The sequence below is a fragment of the Pleurodeles waltl genome, chromosome 10 (assembly GCF_031143425.1).
Source record: "Pleurodeles waltl isolate 20211129_DDA chromosome 10, aPleWal1.hap1.20221129, whole genome shotgun sequence".
Classification (NCBI taxonomy): Eukaryota; Metazoa; Chordata; class Amphibia; order Caudata; family Salamandridae; genus Pleurodeles; species Pleurodeles waltl.
The window spans coordinates 252,601,617-252,623,074 of NC_090449.1; the positions used below are offsets into that span (position 1 = coordinate 252,601,617).

The 21,458-nt window shown below is 42.4% G+C and overlaps 1 protein-coding gene across 3 annotated transcripts in view; it reads left to right on the top strand.

The window, feature by feature from the left end:
• Window positions 1-2,863: 2,863 nt before the first annotated feature.
• Window positions 2,864-21,458, top strand: part of XPO6 (exportin 6) — a 621,317-nt gene continuing 602,722 nt past the window's right edge. The window contains exon 1 of one of the 3 annotated variants that reach the window (XM_069210348.1): window positions 2,864-3,999. In XM_069210348.1, the coding sequence (XP_069066449.1) occupies window positions 3,997-3,999 (3 nt within the window). In that variant the 5' untranslated portion in view covers window positions 2,864-3,996. The remainder of the gene's footprint in view (window positions 4,000-21,458) is intronic. The other 2 variants (XM_069210346.1, XM_069210347.1) reach the window with 2 other exon arrangements.

Here is a 21,458-nt window from a genome sequence, read left to right on the forward strand (position 1 = left end):
TTCTTCGTAGTGCCTGTTCCGGCACTTCTGCGGGTGCTGCTTGCTTCTGAGTGGGCTCCTTGTCTTGCTGGGCGCCCCCTCTGTCTCCTCACGCAATTGGCGACATCCTGGTCCCTCCTGGGCCACAGCAGCATCCAAAAACCCTAACCGCGACCCTTGCAGCTAGCAAGGCTTGTTTGCGGTCTTTCTGCACGGAAACACCTCTGCAAGCTTCTTCACGACGTGGGACATCCATCCTCCAAAGGGGAAGTTCCTAGTCCTCTTCGTTCTTGCAGAATCCACAGCTTCTACCATCCGGTGGCAGCTTCTTTGCACCCTCAGCTGGCATTTCTTGGGCATCTGCCCACTCACAACTTGAGTGTGACTCTTGGACTTGGTCCCCTTGTTCCACAGGTTCTCTCGTCTGGAAATCCATTGTTGTTGCATTGCTGGTGTTGGTCTTCCTTGCAGAATTCCCCTATCACGACTTCTGTGCTCTCTGGGGAACTTAGGTGCACTTTGCACCCACTTTTCGGGGTCTTGGGGTGGGCTATTTTTCTAACCCTCACTGTTTTCTTACAGTCCCAGCGACCCTCTACAAGGTCACATAGGTTTGGGGTCCATACGTTATTCGCATTCCACTTTTGGAGTATATGGTTTGTGTTGCCCCTATACCTATGTGCTCCCATTGCAATCTATTGTGACTATACATTGCTTGCACTGTTTTCTATTACTATTACTGCATATTTTTGGTATTGTGTACATATATCTTGTGTATATTTGCTATCCTCATACTGAGGGCACTCACTGAGATACTTTTGGCATATTGTCATAAAAATAAAGTACCTTTATTTTTAGTATATCTGTGTATTGTGTTTTCTTATGATATTGTGCATATGACACTAGTGGTATAGTGGGAGCTTTGCATGTCTCCTAGTTCCGCCTAAGCTGCTCTGCTAAGCTACCATTTTCTATCAGCCTAAGCTGCTAGACACCTCTTCTACACTAATAAGGGATAACTGGACCTGGTTCAAAGTATAAGTACCCCTTGGTACCCACTACAAGCCAGGCCAGCCTCCTACACCATCCGTCTCAATCTTTTCTGGAGGAAATGTTGTGATGTTTTTGTGACATTGTGTGAATTTCTTTAAGAAAATATAACAAATGTTGCAGCAGGTTTTCCATTCAGAAGACAAATGTAGGGGAACCAATAAGTTAACAGGGAGAGACGAGCCCTGGGGGCTGGCTTTGCTATAAAAAAGCTCTAGCACGAGCTGAGCCCTGATAACAATTTGCAATGTAAAACATCCAACAAACATCACATTATATAGGATAAAGTGTCTTCAAAATTAAGAAAAGCATATTCCTTTAACAAGGGGAAGATTTGAGCTTATTAAGTCACTCTATAGGTTTATTGAAAGGTAATAAAGAAAAAGGGGTTTGGTAAAACAAAATATTTACCTAAAATCACAGAGTTTGGTTAAGTGGGAAACCAGGATTAATCCCAGGTTTTCTTGTTTCACATAGTACATATCAGCCACTAAATGGGGATCTATTTGTCTCTCCTTTTTACGTTAAATGTTAATGCTTTGTTTGTAACATTGTGCAAATAGGTTCAATGAGCTTGGCAAGCAGAATCCACATGAAACCTTGGTTCACTGTGGGCTCCATGTTTCAAGAGAACCTTAAAATGAGCCAGAGCCCGATATCTGGCTTTAGCCTTGTTCGACCTTTAAGTGGCCCAACCACCACTAGACAAACGTATTTTAAAAATGGCAACTCATAAAGTCACTAGTTTTATTAATTGGGCAAGGATTGGCAGAAGTAAAAGGGTGCAGTCACAAAGAGCAAAGTCTGAACGTATTTATTTATTTTTTAAACGCAGCCACAAAGAATTTGACAATGTAAGTGTATACTGCCTTGCTTCACTGGTCAGAACAGGCTGCATTTTAAAATATCACCTGTTGCCAATATCTTTGTGTTTTCAGTACGTTCCTGGGTACAACGGCACTTTAATAACCCTGGTGGCTGATGCACTTGCTGGAAATACCTATGTGCTTTCTAATCAAAGGTTGACTTTAGCATTAAATTAAATAGTTCAGTGTTCCTGCTGTAAAGACCTGCATGACACATACAGATCACAGATTTTTTTTTTATGTAGATAGCTCAGTTGGTTACTGTAATTGTTTGCAGAGGTCATTGTGTTACCTGCAGGTCACAAGTTAAAACATTATCATATAGCTTAGTGACTTATAACGCGTGCAAACTACAAAGCAAACGTTTGGTAACTTGCTGTTTTTCCTCATTATTGTATTCTTCTAAGGTTGTTAAAAAGTGTTTCTTAGGGTAACATAAAGCACTTATTAGTAAGTACTATATAAATGGTTATTAGTGTAAATTACGTGTGGACCGATGCATTAGACATTCTTATAATGCATGCACACTTTTGTTGCATACACAGCTTAGAAAGGTGAAAAAAACATACCCGTCCTTTATACCTAACCCAAATTTCATCCCAAGGTCTACTGCTCCTTTAGTGAGTGCTCGCACTTACTGTTTTAATTTAAAGCATTACTTATATCGATTAATGCTATTTGTTTCCAAAGTACTACTATTCCTTTCTATGCCTTATTTCACGTTCCACCTCAAACGAACTGCAGGTACCTACTGTTTCAAACAGAGGAGCACAGAGTCGCTCCTCATTAGTGAAACAAAGTGAGCTGTTTAGTGCTGGCGGGCCGTTTTATTTATCTGACAGTGAAAACGGACAAGAACTGCGTTTCCATCACGTTTTCTTGTTGTCCGCTTTCCATGGCCATGACAAGTTCGTTTCGTAATCGAGTTAGTTACCTGGAGTTTGGCGCATTTGGATGATGTCATTTGAAGAGGCGTGGTTTTCTGAGTCTGTGGGAGGTGGAGGAGGAAGACTAGAGGAGGAAGATTGGAGCCGAAGCGTTGGCCGGAAGCGGAGAGAGACGAAAGGGGAGCGGCCCTGACACGCAGGGCAGTGACGGGTTGATGGTCTGCCTCCTCCAAACCCACCAGGCACCCCCAAATGAGACGGCGCCCCCAGAAAGTAGTCATCTAGAAGGAAACTCTAGATAGCAATTTCCCCAAGAGGAGCCAGCTGAGTATTTCTCTTATTCATCCTCTTCAGAGGAAGACCCGCACCCCATTTACACACTCGGCACATTTAACAGTCCCAACCAGCAATAGAAGGGCGGATACACGCAGTACTCGCCCCCACTGCGGTATATCTTCCTTAAGCAATCTCTTACCCAATACCACACGTCTTTCAGGGAGCAATAAACTACACTGCATATGGGTACAGTATCCCCATAAATAGGTACCCGTCCCTAGAAACAAACCTCCCATATTAAACTGCCACTACCAACTTTTAAACACTTTTTTAGCGAATTATGTAGAACCCCCCCACCCGTTGCACTTGAACCTCCCTTACAGACACATCCAGTGCGTTCTGTAGTTGAGCTTTAAGCTTAGTGCCACTACTAAGAGGAAAGGGTAGCTGATACAAGTAGCACATAAGATAGCCAAGAGAAAGAGAGAATCTCATTTAACAAACCCCCTGCAAAAGGCTCTTCCCTATAGAAGGAAACATGTCCACAGTCAACTACATAAAAGCACCCAAATAAAATATTTTCCCAACACGGCTGCTCTTACAGAAAGGCCTACAGTAGTGTAAACACGCCACACACATCACTCACACACCTTATGAATATAAAAGGGTCGTCCCCTCTAATTAGGCTTTAGCTGGCGTCTATGGTTTTAGGCCAGGTGGACCGGAAGAATCCTCTACCAACAGGCAAGGAGTGGAGGCTCCCAATTACTTTATCTTAGGGGTGGTAGGTCATAGACTGAGTTGTATTTTGAAGTAGGATGGAGGTGAGTGCAGGTGTCACAGTGCCCAGGATAACACGAACCCTTTCAAGCCCGGCCTGACATAAGCTGTGAGCGAGAGGCTGTGACCCCAGGAGCAGAACACACATTGCTGAAGACATGGTGAGTTTGTTTTTTTCGTATCTTTTCTTTCAAAAAATTACGGCACCTTTTCTGGTGCTAATGGCATTGTCATGACATAAAGAGCATCACAAGAGTTATCAGTTAGTAGGCCTGATAACTTCTCCAGTTGTTTCTCTAGGTCAGCGGATGAAATAGGGCGTAGGCCTACTTTGGTCAAGAAAGACCTGCTGGCCGTTCAGTGGCAAGCCTATTTTTTTCCTGCATTCCCATTGGAAATTTTGGATATGTTGTCGACTGCCTTAGCACCAGGTGCAATGTTTATTCAATCTGTGTTCCTTTACTCTACTGAGAATTTGTAGAGGACCATTAGGTCCACCCATTGAGCCCTTCCCCCTCCTTGTATTATTACACAGCTTTTATTTGTCTCCTTTTATGCTTTGCCTTTTCACCACTGGTGCTACGTTGGGTGCACTTCACTTTTCTGCACCTACCTGAATTTCAGAAAACTACTTTAGTCAACTGTTCTGCTCAGCCTAAATACCCTAAGTCTCCAAAATTCTCATCGAGCACCCACAACATCCTGTACCCTTATCACTCGATCCCCTGACGTCCTAGAGCTCAGACGTGACCCTTTGCAACATAAACTCTTTAAAATTTGCATAAATCATACTAAAAACTACTCAAGAGACAGCGGCTTTGCCGACTTGTCAATTCAGTAGTTTGTTAGCTTTAAATTTGTTCTTGATGGCCAGACTAAACAAGCATGTGCCATGCAATGGGTCTCGCATTTGCTTGAGTTAGAGCTACTGGCGTTGTAAATTCATAACTGGACTTTTTTTTTTTTTACACATAAATCGGTCAGTCCTGCCTCATAATTTAGTCTTTTCTGGCCACATAATTTCAGTTGCCCTGCACATAAGTAACACACTTCCATTTACCTTCTTCCTCATCTGCAGCCAAAAATAAAAATGATGCCATTTAGCATTCTAATTTAAATCTGCCTTGCTAATTCCAGTAGAATACCACTTTCACCACCCCACTGTCAGAGTTGCTGGCTGACTAACACAATTCCCAATTATAAGACAGCTACAGAGGAGTAATGAGAGAAATAAATTAGAAGGGTCACCCAAACATATCAAGAGTGTTCAAACATTCATAGTGTAATGGGGATGTTAAGCTGGCTTGAATTATGGTCATAATTGCAATAAAAAGAAATTAATAAAACACGTGCAGTTATCATATAGACCCAATTAAACACCTTTATCAGAAATAAACATTTGGCATTAGACTGTAATGCTCAGAACAGCCCCAGAGGACACCACAATGAAAATAACATTTGTAGGACACATGGTCATGTTATCGCATAGTTAGTCCTTAAAGGGCATAAGCACATGAAAAAAAAATTACTTAAAGTATTGCAGTGTAACCATATATTAAGCCGCTAGAAATCAGTGTATTACACATTTTTAGGACTAGTGGGCCTATTGCAAAGATATTACTAACAAGACCCTTAAAACACAAACTACTCTCCGCTGTAAAACAAAAGTTCCAACCATAAGAAAGGTTAAAAAGACTCTGAATGGAGGGAGGGGTTATTATTTTGGGTTCTCCACTAATCGAGTGCGGGGTCGGAGAGATTATCTAGACAGAAAGAGTACGTAGTGGTGAACGTTTTGAAGGTGATCCGATTGTCCTAGGGCCACCATAGTCTTGAGTTATGTGCAAAACATTTTTGTAGAACAATGCTCTGCAAAGCGTTGTGGGACAACCAAGTGCGGCAAACGTAGTATGTTGACTGTAATTCTCAAAACAGTCCCTAGAGAACACCACAATAAAAATATAATTTGTAAGAAACATGTTCATGTAACCATATAATTAGCCCTTGGAGGGCATAACCACTGGAGAAAGTAGAATGGCCCAAATTTATGTAATACAACCATATATTTAGCTCCTAGAGTATATTTAGCTCCTAGAGAACGGTAGTGCCTTACACATTTTCAGGTCTAGCAGGCCTACTGCAAACTAAGGCCCTTAAAGCATAAACTCTTCCAAGCTTTAAAACAAAAGTACCAGCCATAAGAGAGCTTAAATATGAACTGAATGGTGGAAGGGGTTATTATTTTGGGGTCCCCACTAACCTAGTGTATATTGCCTCAGAGAGGACCTAAACAGAAAGCGTGCATCACGCTGAACGTTTTGGTGGTGCTCCCATTGTCCTAGGAAAACCACAGGCTGAGTTATGAGCAAATATGTTTTGAAAAAGAATACTTGCAAAGCATTATGGGTTGATGTCTCCTGAGTGCAGCGAATATTGTAGTATCGGCTCGCCTACCGTGCCGGGAGAGCAGCATTGCGTATTTCTTTTTTTTTTTTTTTTTTTTTTTTTTTAGTGAAGCATTTATCAATTAAAAGTGCTTTTGGGAAAGTATGGAGCGTGAAGGAGAGAACCAAAAGAAGTGACTCTGATTAGGTAACTGTACGAACAATGTGGCCAGCGCTCTAATACCGCCAATGGAGTTTGCACTGTTGGTGTTGTGAGGCAGTGGCTGCCATGGAGCACGAAGGGGGGGAGGGGGGGGGGGGGGGGAGACAAAGGAAAAAATAGTTCACCCACACTGAAGTATATAGGCAATCATGCAGTTATCATTGTAACAGGGTCAGTCAGCAAGGCGGTAACAAAACTGGCCCATGGCAGGACAAACTTAGAGCAATTACCATTGACATCAAGGTATTTTTGAAAGACAAGTTCACAAATAAGTGAAAGTGATGGGCATGAGCTGTGGGTGGTTAAAAGCTTGCGCGCTAGACTTAAAAATAAGGAATTTTATCCAAACAAGCACATGCTCCTAAATTAGGAACTACTGGTGGCATCAGAGTTTCTCAGGAAAAGCAGAAAGCCTTACTCTACCCCCTTGACGAATACCTGTTTGGAATAGCTATCCCCATTGCACAGAGTTAGTGTGGCTGAAAAGGGCATTGGCATTTTGGGATTATTTTCGATAAATACCTTGGGTTGTTTCTACAACTGTTTTACTTGGAAGGCTCCATAAATGATAATTTCTGCGTTAATGTTTGTAATGTTGTACCCAGCATTTCCCCTGGTTTCCCAGGTAACACATGTTATGAAATGCTGGTGAACCAGGAACTTGCTATTAGAAACAATTTGCGTACATTCCTGTCTTTGAGGATTACAGCAGATGATTTGTCATTTTTTTTTAACTTAAATTGGGGGTTAAGTCTGATGACATGGCTTTCAAATGTGGGACATCAGTGAGCTTACCATTCTCACCTGGCTTCATGACAGTGCAGAGGTCACCCCTTAGCAGTTAGTCAGTTGATCATGTAGTGTCGGGATCAAGAAAAATGAAAACATGCATGTAAAATGGTAGTGTGTTTTATTTACATTCATTTTTTGATGGACTTTACTGATTTCAAAAGGTTATTGACGTTTAAGTGGTTTTACAATGTCAATCTAATCTCTGTATTTGATGTGTAGAAAGTAGTTCTGTCTCATGATGTTTTCAAGCAAATTTTGGAAAGTGGTCAATGAGGTTTGAATATGAGCTTGTAAACCTCCCCACCCCCACACAAATACCGACCCTCATCAAAGGTGAGGACACACAAAGGAGGATGCAGACAAAAGAGCATTCTCCCCCATCCCCCTAATCTTATCCAGTGCAGGCAAATAAACACGCCCATTGACTGTCTGGTTCACGACCTCGCATATAGAATGTATGCGAACAGTAGTAAGTGCCTGGTTGTAAGCATTCCGATTGTCTAAGCATATACTAGCAACGAATATGGAGTGGTAAATAAAACTAGGCTACACGCGCTTGTTGATGTTGAGAATAGACGTGTTTATATTTACTGCAGTTTGGAAATCATACCCTCTAAGGCAGGGGTCTCCAAACTTTTTAATGCCGCGCCCCCCCAGTTGAAAAATAAAAATCATTGGGCCCCCCCCTCAGATTTATTCACAATTATTTTATAAACATGGCAATGTTCAAATATGTCTAAACCTATTTAAACATTGCAGTTCAGTACTGTTACCTTTTTAAAACTACAATAACATGCTTCTGCTTAAAACAAAGGCCTGTTATCTGTATAATATTTATTTTGGCCAGAGTCTGGGGCCCCCCCTGGGATCACCTGAGGCCCCCCTAGGGGGGCCCGCCCCCCAGTTTGAAGACCTCTGCTCTAAGGTGTCCCAGTAATTATCAGCTACACTCGAGGCTTTAATGTTTATATCGATTGGTCACAAAACAAGGTTTTACTGTTAATATTTTCTGCCTCAGAAAACGAACACCATTATAGTCCGTCTAAAACTTTAATTTTGATTCGGTTTAGCCTTTTTTCGATCCCTTTGTGTCTTATGCAACGTTATAACATAAAAGGGTATAATTCATGTCCATTTACAGTGTCCCATGGGGTTTATTTAAGTTAGACTCGAAAAATGGGCAATGGAGAACAGAAAAGGAAGTGGAGTCAGAATTAAATCAGATTTTTGTTACCTTTGGTAATGTCAGCCATGTTTCTGCCCGTCGACTTGGGGCTCTGCTTCTACAGATCCATTCTGTGGTTAGGTATTTTCTCTTTAAAAGTTTTTTTGTTTTTGTTTTTTACTTTTCGATTTAAAAAAAAAATTTTTTTTATGGTTTTCTGGGCGGTTATGAACTGCCCTAAAACACACATGTTGGTAAGTTGAGTGTTCTGCAAGCATATTCAATAATGATATCTTTATCATGTGATAGAAAAAGCACAAGTGTAAGACCCCCTTCTTTACTAACTGCTTTTAGTAGGCATTTACATGTTCACTAGTTAGATTGCTTCAGCTTCCTGTGTACGCCTTTTCACACCCATTCTCACTATCTTGCTTCCTGCCTAGTTCTGAAATAGTATGACACAGGGATGTTGCGGTCTCCGTTCTTTGTAAAGCTAGGTTGATTGCCAGAGAAGGCTAATTTGCCGAATTCATCTGTTTCATACGTCCAAAATATGTTTTACGAAATGCTTGCTTTTGCATTGTGATCCACAGTTACTGGATGACCCTGGTGAGCTGAAAGCTGAGGCAGTGATTGGGATGAAAGCAAGGTCCTAGATTGAGTCTGACACAGTTTGTTTCATCCGTTTGGTGATTGGTTCAGTCTGCTTTTTTAAGCTTAATTGTCACACAATTACAAGCTAGCTGGTCCTTTTGCACAGAGGCGCCTGAGCCTGTAGTTTGACCTGCTTTCTTACACCCATGAGGATGTTTGATGCATCCTGCTCTTAATGCATCAAACATCCTCAAACACTTGTCACAAGCTCTAAAATTCCACAGTTATCTTAAAATAATTTAAATATTGTTTTACTCCGGTGAAGAAATTTCTTCAGTACTGCAGCAATGAATGTCCTAGATGAGAACGTCTTGGGAGTTAACTGAGCTAAAGGGCATGGCGATTATAATGTTTTTGGTCAGATGGTGAAATAAAGAGCTTTGCTGCTGTTGTGTTGATTGTGAAAACCGAGAGCCTAAATAGTGACAATATTGAACAGTGTATGATAAAGAGCTCTGTGATGATGATGTTTGTCAACGGTTGAGTTGACGGCATGCCAGATGTTGGTCAGAGCTCAGTTGAAAGCCTGTATAACAATATTGGTTACAAAGTAGAGTTGGATATGGTTCATCTTCTTATTGATATAAAGGTCTAGCTACTGGTTTCAACTCTGATGTTGAGAATAACAATCAAATCAAAATGTTAGTTGAGTGCTAGAACACACTGATAGCCCTGATGAACGTATCACACTGACACAAATAACCATGAAATGGTATTATCACATTGTGAGTTCCAAGTCTGAATAGTATTTTCGGTCCAGCTAATGAGAGGAAGGCTTGGATGACACCTAGGTCAGATTATGAATGAATATTTAGTGAAGACAGTGCAAAGAGGAGAGGGGATGTTACAAAGAGAATATCCCGAGGAAAACTCATCAGCAACGTTTTTTTTCCCTGCATGCTCGGATATCTCTACAGTTTAAGTTTTGGATTAGTGAAATACCGTCAATGACAATTCTGAAATGGTTTGGGTATTTAATATTCCAGGCAAAATATTACATATTTTGGATTGGTCAAATAATATCAAAACCTGCCTGTCGTAGGGGAAAAAAAACAACTCCAGATTCCTACCATACTTTCATTAGCTTAAAGTACGGTGCTGTAACAGTCAAAACTCAGTGTAAGTGATACTTTTTTAATCTAATGCCAGACGTTTGCCACATAGAGATATTTGTGCTGGCAAAATATTGTGCGTTGAACTATTCCTCCTAAATTTGAACTTTGCAACATCATCCTCCTTGTGTGGCAAAATGTATTCAGCACTTTAGTCTCAAATGGTTAATTGCACTAGGTTAAGGTTATATTCAAGTGTGTGATAGTAGCTGAAAAAAGATGTTGGCTAGGACCGTAATTGTGCTTAAAGATATGAAAGAGAAAGGCATTGCTGACAGTTTCATAAGGATGAAAGTTATAAAGTGAAACTTAGGAAGTCCTAAGCGAAGGGCAGGTCAGGGAATGATTTAGTGATGTGGTGCATAATAGTATCGAAATGAGGACGCGTAGATTATATCTCTAGGATCAGGTGACAGTCCAGGCAGTGTCCCTTTGAACAGGCAGAGGGCAAGATGAAATGCATGCTGGCCTTTAGGGTGGTGATGGTACCCACAGTGAAATCAAGGCGGACCATGGTGCTGGTCGATGGGTTTAGGACTAGAAAGTGATGCTGGTGTGTTGTTGAAGTGGGTGAAGCTATGGGTCTGAATAATGATACTTACGTTTTTGCAGAGCATAATGCCAAGGCCTAAAACAACATGCAGGCATTGTGACAGAGTGTGAGGCTAAGGCCATGAAAATGAAGGCATTGCTACAGCAGAAGGCGAGGTCAGTTATTAGATAATTATTCTGTTGTCTCTTAGGTGGGCAGATGCATTCCCTTTTTGATTAAAGAGTGACTAAAATGTCTTAGATAATGGTTGAGTCGAAGATGGTGATGTTTTATGGCAGTGGTTCCCAACCTGTGGTCCGGGGACCCCTGGGGGTCCGCAAAGCCTCCTCAGGGGGTCCGCGACTGCTTAGAAAATTCTATAATATTATCAGATTCCATCCCTAGCTTTCAGTAATGACTCAGTGGGGGGTCCCCGGACTACAATATTTATTCAGTGGGGGTCCCCGGGTTCCAGTAATGATAAACTGGGGGTCCACAGACGTCAAACGGTTGGGAACCACTGTTAATTTATGGCAGTGGTTTGTAACCTGTGGTCCTTGGATCCCTGGGCTCCGTGAAGCCTACTTAAGGATCTTGCAACTGCTTAGAAAACTAATAATATTAACGGGTTAATAAAGTGTATATAAATAAAGAAACAACATGTGCAGTTGAAAATTTAAAAAAGTTCTGTGAAGGATTTTGAAATTGAAGGCTGAAAATTAATTTAGTATTCTCATACTGATTCGTGGGAGCAGTGCAAGTGCCTCAAACATAACATAGTATGTGTAATGAGTGTCCTGTATGAATTTAGAAAAGCTCCAGCCTTCCTATTAACATTTTGATATCTTTAAAATATTTTTGTTAAATAAAATATTTAATCATTTGTGTATTTGTTTGATGAATGTTTCTGTATTTTTTGTGGACTGGTTTGCAGTTTAAATAATCGAAAATGCTTATGCCATGGTCCTCGGCTTCCAGGGATGATTTAATGGGGGTCTACAGAAATCAAAAGGCTAAGAACACATGGTTTATAGTAAAAATATGAGGGTGACAGCATTGCTCGGTGTGTAATTTGAAGATCAAGGAATTTATAGAGGCCAGATTAAGGTCATGATCTGCATGTTGAGGACATAAATATGTAAGTATCGGTGAAACAGTGGTGTTGGTTACATAGTTCAGTAAAGGCTTGCGGTGTTTGTGTTAGATGGACGGAGGATTGTGAAAAGAAAATAGATGCTAGAGCATGAATGAAGGCTATAGGGTAGGTTGGTGGTCAGTAGGACAATTGTGAAGACTTTTGAAGGGTATCAGAAAGAAAGATCAAAACAACGGTAGTAAAATGATGAAAACCATAACTCAAAAAATAATCTTTTATAAAACTGACAATTTTATGAAGTGCTATCAAGCTTTTTCGCAACCCTTGCTTTTGATATTTTGCTATGCCAAACAGCAGACTTTATGCTTTCTCTTTAGATTCCTGCAATATAAGCGACCTTTTCTTACCCACCTCCATGTGCTTTTATCCTCCAAGTCCCTGTGCCATCAAATACTGTTATTCTAACCCCTTCCAACATTGGCAGTTTCAAGAGTTGGTTGCTGCATAGAAATGTTATGAATATTCTCTGGCTGCAGTACAGGGCATGATATCTTTTTTTATGAAAGGCCACTCCATGCTTCCCACCGTAACTGCGTATGATACTGAAGCAGCAGATACTTAACCTGTAAGCATTCTATTTCTCGTAAATGCAGTTGAAGGTTGAACAGGTGATCGAGGTACATGTTTTATAATGTGCCTGTGAGGTACATATGCCCCTATGGCTAATTCATTCCCCGATACAGAATCCTTAATTATGTCTTTTTCTCAACATTTGTACCTACGGGTGTTATTAAGGGACAAGTTATCCTGATGAGGCTAGAAGTGAAGGAGGAAAAGCTGACTCATAGTGAAAAACAAATAATTTCAGCTGTTTAAATGCATAGTTAATTAAACTAAATTCACATCTCTAGTTCAGAGAGCTCCCCTTGTGATTTGGAGCATCAACGAGCTTTGGCCTGCTGAATTCGGGGACTAGAATGATGAGGGTGCTCTAAAACTGCACATAGGGGCCACCCTGGGGCAACTTCTAAAGAAAGAGGTGTACAACTTTCAGTTGACTCGACTCTGTGAAGTTGCACGATAGTAAGCATGGATCAGATGTCTTCTAGCAGCAGTGGGTGGTTTATGATGATGAATAAGTGGAGAACTAATTTGCTGCAGCTAGTAACACTGTACTAACCAGTGGTGGTCATTTTTTTTCTTTAACCAGCATGCCAACATGTTGTTGGTACTAGACTGGAACAGTTTAGAAAAGGTATATGCAACAGTGCAAGTCAAGGTGTTCACCTGTGTCCGGAATGTTTCACTTCTAGATTGTTAATTCTTTCACAAGGCCCTTTTCTTGAATGTGTCTCTTTTACATTTCAGCGCAGGAAAGTGCAACATACATTACTGGAGAGTACAGGATTATGCACCTCCAGAAGCGAATAAGAAAATATTGTGTTTCACCTTTCTTGTCTTATTCATCCTTATTTGTCCCCCTTAATACTGGTTGGCTTGGCCAGGTTCCGGTTCCATTTCAGGTGTTCCTGTTCAAATATGAGCATTTCCATTTGTTCTGTAGAACGTCTAGGTAATGATCCTTTAAAAAAAGGATATATGGCAAGCAGTGTTCTTTTCTTCCTGGGCAACACCCAGTTGAACAGTTTAACTTAAGAGCGGATGCCCTCATGGTTGTCCAGAGTTCATTTGGGCCCATCTGTACTATTTAAAATCAATTTAAAGCGCTAGAAATATTTGTCGGCCTTGCTTTATGGAAATATATATTTCTCCAGGTAAAACTACATACTCATTTATGGTGGTTTGGAGAAAGCATTGAAGTCTGGATTTCGAATATGTGTTACACTTTTATTATACATAGTACATTGTTAAAGTAAATTCTTTATTTTCACAAGGATCTCGTAGATTTTAATTGAGGCAGTCTATTTTCGGTTGTTAACTGGACTTTCTTTTTTATCACGATAAGTGTAATTGAGGAAAATAATAAGCTGAATCTGAGTGGCCACTTCAGAGATTCTAACACAGTCCAAATTTGTACAGCAGTTGTTAGTAAATTTCTAAGCACTATTCCTTTCTGCTACAATTTTCACTCCCTGAGCCTCATTGTCCTTCAGTAGTGTCCTCAGGACTGTACTTATGCTGTGAGGCAAGTTTGTGCTGTGAGGTAAACTTGATAAACTAGCTTCAACACTTTAAACCCTCACAAACCTGGCAAAGCACTCCATTGTAGAATAGACTGCTTTCGCCATCCACTGACGGAGCTCAACATTGGAAGGGAGGCTGCCGATAGTTCCCCAATTTCAAGAGTAAAATGCACACATGGATTTGTCTGGTAGTTACTGGCCATACTAATATGAGGTAAATCAACTCCGAACACATAAGCATCGGCTGACGTTTATTGTTCTGGGACTGCTAGTACACAAACGGACAGATTAGAATGACAAAACAGCCTTTGTTTTTATTACATACTAATGCAGCCATCCTGATCCTGGCAGCTAAAGAAGTAAGTTGGTGTTAAATTAATTGAGGCAGGACGTTGGTTATTGAGGGGGGGGCTTATGGGGTTGGTAAAATGGGAAGGGTAAGAAAAATAATCAGAACTGTATCAGGAAGGCCACACATTGGGGGGTCATTATGAGTTCGGCGGGCGGCTCATTGCTGCCACTTGACCACCAGTGCGGTCAAGTCCCCGCCGGCCCTATTATGAGTTTCCCGCTGGGCCACCGGATGCAGTGTTTCCACCTGCCGGCCCAGCGGGAAACAGGGCCTTAACATTGACGCCGGCTCCTAATGAAGCCGGCGCCTGTATGTTGGTGCAGCAGGTGCAGCAGCCCTTGTCTCACATTTCACTGCCCGTAATTCGGGCAGTGAAATGTGCGTCAGGACTGTGCATGGAAGCCCCTGCACTGCCCATATCAAGTGCATGGGCAGTGCAGGGTGCCGAGTCCCCCATTTCGCCAGCCTTTCCATGGACGTGTTAACCGCCATGGAAAAGCTGGTGGAATGGGACTCGTAATCCCCAGGGCAGCACTGCTTGCAGCGCTGCCCTGGCAGAATTGAAGAATCGAGATCGCCAGGCTGCCTGGTGGCGGCAGCCTGGCAGTGGCAACTTTTCGACCGTGGCAGCACCGCCACAGTCATAATATGGTGGGTGGACCACCACTACTGCGGGGGTCCGCCTGCCACCATGAGGCTGGCAGTACATGGACTGCCAGACTCGTAATGAGGGCCCTTGAGTAGCAACCATGATTGTTTTTTTTTTTCTATCTATTTTGTTTGTTCTGTCAGTCAAGTTAGTTTACCCAGAGGCTCCACTCGTCCAAATCGACAGGGGTCCACTTGGAGTAGTCACTTCTTATTCCTGCAGCAGAAGCTGCTTTCAAAAGTCACAAGTATCATGGTTGGGTGCTACACTTGTCCCCTTGTGCTTCTACATACTCTCTGTGACTCTGCACAGTAGTTTAGCTAGTGCTGTGAGACTTGGTGAAAGCAGCCATCTTTGGAAAGTAGTCTTGCCCGATTGTTGGTGAAGTATTTGGTTGTGAAGAATATGCTGCCTTTAATTCGTGATGCGCGTAGTTACGTTTGTAGTTGAACTGTTCATTTTGAAAATTGAGTATCACTTGTTGTGAAAAACATTTGAAATGTTGTCACAGAAGAGGTTTGCTTAAATATTTATTGCACTGTTGCTTTATTCTGGAGCAGGTGGCCGTGAGTTTTTATTGTGCTGTCTTGTTGTTTGTAGCAGTTGACAGAAATCCTAACAGACAAATATCTTTTACTTAAATTGGACTGTATGTTGATCAGTTGTCCTAATAGTTGACTTGGTGCGAAGTCCCCATCTTTATTAGTTCCTATAACTGAATAGGTTCTGCCCCTATAATTCACACTGATTTTTAGCTTGAACACCTGTTTTTGGCCTTTTTACTTTGGGTGAGCCTCACAACTGGTGACTCATCCACGATAAACACATAGTAAATGGACTGCACATGTTTACCGCCAGTGCCCGCCTTCTAAGACAAACCTGCCGTGACTCAGCAAGGGTATGGGTCATTTGGCTGGTTACACGACAGCCTGTGTGCACGTGTGAGCACAGCACGTGTGAAACTACTGTTGTGCACAGTCTGTCAACTGCGCACAGGTAGCCTGCAGCAGATGGGACTCTGCACTGTAAGATAGTGACCTTGGGTATGCTTATGATATTAGTGGATACTCATAGGGAAAGTCAGTGTGGAGTAATGTCATGTCTGTACATAGGTTGAAATCTGCCTTAGTGTGCCGTTTCACTTCCTATTTGGCCTGCAAAGTCCTGTGACACATCTGAATTCGGCAAAACGTGCGCCACAATCAAATCTGCAAGTTTCAAGAAGTTGTCTATACATCTTATGGGGCATCCAGAATTGTCTTATTACTCTGGCTCAGCTCAGGACCAGAGCCCAGGCCTTTTATCACCCTTTTGTGCAGCAGCAGGAACTTTGACCTCTTCACACAGAGAGCAATTAACAGTGCTTCACTCAGCTCCTGAGAAGGAAGGGATGGGGTGAAAAATCTGCATTCATTCATCAATTAGCTATCAGCCTTTACCAAAGATGGGACAGCCCAAGCCCACTGAACAAAGGAGGAAGCCAGACCTCTGGAGCCAACCCAGAAGGGGGCTCCCCTTTAAAGTTTAGGTGGGAAAGGCTCTGGCAGTGATGTTGAAGTGGAGCTGAGGACCCCAAAGGAGATGTAACCAGTGATACCTGGGTGATGCCATCTTGAACTGTCCCAGCATGCTGTGCAATAGGGTTGGGCAGGGACGGAGAAGTGATGTTGCATCCTATGATTGGCCAGGGGTGTTTTGTTCTGCAAGGTTCTGCCCGACTTAAAAAGTCTTTCACAAGGGGAAGAGTGTAATTTTTATTTTTTATTTTTTTTAGTTGGATATTGGGACTGGAGGTGGCAGCCACAGGTAACTGGAAGGATGAGCCCCCTTGAAGCCCCCCCTGGACTAAGGACTATGCCTACAGTTAATCCCACAATGAGAGGACCTTTCCCCAGTACCAGGGAACCTCGTCCCCTTACACTCCTTAAGGACTAATTGGGGAAGAAATGGATTATAATCCCAGGAGGAGAAAAGCCCCAGAGGAGAAAAGAAAAGGTGTGAAGTCTGGTGCAGAAAGTCAGTGGAAGTAGGCCAATGCAAAATGCACCACCTTGGAGACGAGGAGTCCTAAAGAAAAGGCTTTAGGTGGCCGTAGCTCAGCACCATGAGCAGAATGAGCTCAAGATTGTGCAAAATGGCCCAACGGAGTCCGAGATATGCACAGAAAAGGGGTTTTCACCCCCAGCAAACCGCCGGAGTACTTGGAGCTCTTCTTGGTGAGGTTTTTAAACCCCCAGCTGTGGCCCAGAGGTTGGCACAAGGAGCAATTTGGGCTTAGGAACCTGTGAGGGTGTTGTTTAAAGGCCTCGTTCCCAGAGCTAAAGATGCGCGACCTAACTCGTAGATCTAGAAACACTATTGACCTGTTTTGAACTGAAATGAAGGGGCTGAGACACGACTTCAAAAATTGTGCAACCATTCGGGCAGAAATGAGAACAAGCAAAATAGAAAATGAAAAATATGGACAGAAGAAATTTAGAAACCTGGTTGTTTAACCCCTTCGCTTCCAGGCCTTTTCCCCCTCCTGTGCCAGGCCTTTTTTTGGCTCTTGGGGGCAGTTCGCGCTTAGGCCCTCATAACTTTTTGTCCACATAAGCTAGCCAAGCCAAATTTGCGTCCTTTTTTTCCAACATCCTAGGGATTCTAGAGGTACCCAGACTTTGTGGGTTCCCTTGAAGGAAGCCAAGAAATTAGCCAAAATACAGTGAAAATTTCGTTTTTTTTAAAAAAAATGGGAAAAAGTGGCTACAGAAGAAGGCTTGTAGTTTTTTTCCCTGAAAATGGCATCAACAAAGGGTTTGCGGTGCTAAAATCACCAGCTTTCAGGAACATGCAGACTTGAATCAAGAAAACAAATTTTTCAACACAAATTTTGCATTTTACTGGGACATACCCCATTTTAACGATTTTTTTGTGCTTTCAGCCTCCTTCCAGTCACTGACAGAAATGGGCGTGATACCAATGCTGGATCCCAGAAACCTAAACAGTTCTGAAAAGTAGACAAAATTCTGAAATCAGCAAGAGGTAATTTGTGTAGATCCTACAAGGGTTTCCTACACAAAATAACAACTGAAAAAGAAAAATATTGAAATTGAGGTGAAAAAAACAGCAATTTTTCTCTACCTTTTACTCTGTAACTTTTTCCTGCAATGTCAGATTTTTGAAAGCAATATACAGTTACGTCTGCTGGACTCTTCTGGTTGCAGGGATATATAGGGCTTGTAGGTTCATCAAGAACCCTAGGTACCCAGAGTCAATAAATGAGCTGCACCCTGCAGTGGGTTTTCATTCTATACCTGGTATACAGCAATTCATTTGCTGAAATATAAAGAGTGAAAATAGCTATCAAGAAAACCTTTGTATTTCCATAATGGGCACAAGATCAGGTGTTGAGGAGCAGTGGTTATTTGCACATCTCTGAATTCCGGGGTGACCATACTAGCATGTGAATTACAGGGCATTTCTCAAATAGACATCTTTTTTACACACTCTCTTATATTTGGAAGGAAAAAATGTAGAGAAAGGCAAGGGGCACTAACACTTGTTTTGCTATTCTATGTTCCCCCAAGTCTCCCGATAAAAATGATACCTCACTTGTGTGGGTAGGCCTAGCGCTCGCGACATGAAATGCCCAAAACACAACGTGGACACATCACATTTGTTGACAGAAAACAGAGGTGTTTTTTGCAAAGTGCCTGCCTGTAGATTTTGGCCTGTAGCTCAGCCGGCACCTAGGGAAACCTACCAAACCTGTGCATTTTTGAAAACTAGAGACCTAGGGGAATCCAAGATGGGGTGACTTGTGGGGCTCTGATCAGGTTCTGTTACCCAGAATCCTTTGCAAACCTCAAAATTTGGCTAAAAAAACACGTTTTCCACTCATTTCGGTGACAGAAAGTTCTGGAATCTGAGAGGAGCCACACATTTCCTTACACCCAGCGTTCCCCCAAGTCTCCCAATAAAAATGGTACCTTACTTGTGTGGCTACCTGTGGTTTTGGCCTCTAGCTCAGCCGGCCCCATGGGGGGCAGAAATGGCCTAAAATAAATTTGCTCCCCCCCCACCCGCCCCGGGAGCGACCCTTGCCTACGGGGTCGCTCCCCATGTGTGACATTGGCACAAAAAAAATAATCCCCGGTGCCTAGTGGTTTCTGCCCCCTTGGGGGCAGATTGACCTAAAATCGGCCAATCTGCCCCCAAGGGGCAGAAATGGTCTAAATACAATTTGCCCCCCAGGGGAGCAACCCTTGCCTAATGGGTCGCTCCCCATCTCTAAAAAAAAAAAAAAATACACAAAAAAAAATTGCCCTGGCGCCTAGAGGTTTCTGCGCCCCCCTCTTGTGGGGGCAGAAAAGACCTTCCAAAAAAATGCCCCCCCCCCCGGGAGCGACCCTTGCCCAAGGGGTCGCTCCCTTATTCCCATTTCAAAAAAAGAAACAAAATCCCTGGTGTCTAGTGGGCGTTTCAAAAGCCGGATTTGCAATCCGGCTTTTGAAACGCTCAGAGAGACTTCAAAGGGAAGGAAATTCCTTTCCTTCCCTTTGAAGCCTCTCTGGGCCTCCCCCACATGATCGAAAGAGAAATGCAAATCATTTCTCTTTCGATCGCGCTGGAAGTTGAGCTTCCAGCGCGATGGGAGGAGGCCCTCTGTGATTGTCAGCGTGCGATGCGTGCTGATGCCGGGGGGGGGGGGGGGGTTCGGGGATGGAAGGGGAAGGGCTTCCCCTTCCATCCCTGCCTTGGGGGGGTGGGTGGGGAGCACATGGGGGGAGCGCTAGTGCTCCCCTCAGTTCCCGGGTGAAGGACGAGGTGATCTCGTCCAAGGCACCCGGGAACCGGTGCCTTGGACGAGATCACCTCGTCCAAGGCACCCTAGGGGTTAAACGCGCCTTTAACTGAATTTAGAAAAGAAACCCCTTACTATAGCTCCAAGAGACTTTGGTGAACATGCACTTACTTTATACATTTTTTTAACATAACTGCAGAAAAGAACAGACTTTGTTTTCAAGAATATCAATCGACAACCTTGAAAGAAAAATTAAGGTGATGGAAGATATAAACAGGAGGGAGAACCAAAGAATACTTTGTGTTTTGGAAAATACAGAGAAAGGTAAATCCCAGACAACTCCTTTTTTAAACTTGGATCCTGCAAAATCTGGGACTCTCTTTTGACAAAGACTTTGAAATTGCAAGATTGCATATAATAACCCACCACACCTGTACCATACTCGAAGTCCAGAACCAATGATCTTTAAACCACTTTGATACCCAAATACTGACAGAGTAGTAGAACACATGAGGGAAGTCAAAGTAATTAAATGGAATGGCATGAAAATAGGCATCTCATAGGACTACGTCAACTATAGTGTCACCCAAAGCAAAGGCTTCTCGGGAAAAGAAAAAGTGATGTCATTAAGCGTCCATTTCTCCTTTATAGGTACATCCAAAATGAGAATCATTCAAATAGTGAAGACCGCTTTCTGTAGCAACCTGCAAATTTAGAAACATTTGTAGGAAAACTTGCATGAAGAGGGATAGACCACTAAAGTAGATGAGCACTGGACTTCAAATCCCGGCAGTCTCCCATACCTTTGATCTTGCAGTGGACATCCTCTACCACCAAAACATAGATCGGTCTTCACTTATTTGCTTACACTGTTTCTCACGGAGTCTTTGAAGAATGTACAGATGGCCAACATGATCTACCAGCATTGCATCTCTCACAATCCGGTACCACAAAACACACACACATGGTCAGTAATGTATCTTAGCAGTGTTTCTAAACATGCACACGTTTCTACTTCTTGCAACCTCCTTCTCCATACAAAGACATACTTGTGCAATTTTAGCGCACACACAGTTTATCCAAGCGGTCTACCCACATTACATATTCAGACACACATTATCATTTCATCAGCCAAATTGAACATTACATAATACACCCACAACTTAAAAACACCCTGCTCCTATATATACAGGTTATATGCCAAAACCTTGCCACATGGCTTGAGAGAGCCACCGTACACAGATATTTGAAGGAAAGACTTGCATTTGATAATACAATACTATTCCCACAAGGGTCATGGCACTGGACGCAAAGAAAACCTTCGACTAGATATTGTGTACCATCCAGTGTTAAGTGATCTGCAAATTTGATCAGGATCCTTCCTTTGAACTCACAGATTTTGCCCTTTAGGCCCATCGAACAGCCAGCATCAAACAGAATGAGCCTTATTTGGAAAGTTCAGTCTCTCCAAAGGCACCAGGACCGGGATGCCTACACTCAGCATGGTTATTGTTATCAAACCCCTACTTGTTGCTATCTATACCAATCCAAATATTAAGGGAATCCAGTTCACCTCTTGTAATCAAGACAGCCACCTAAATGGTGTCCTAATCTTCTCTGAAGAAGTAGATTGAACTATTCCAGAACTTCTTAAAAAAATTACCATTATCCAGGTATACGATTTAGAAACTTCACAATGAATTAGAAAGAGCATATTGAGAAGAAATTACA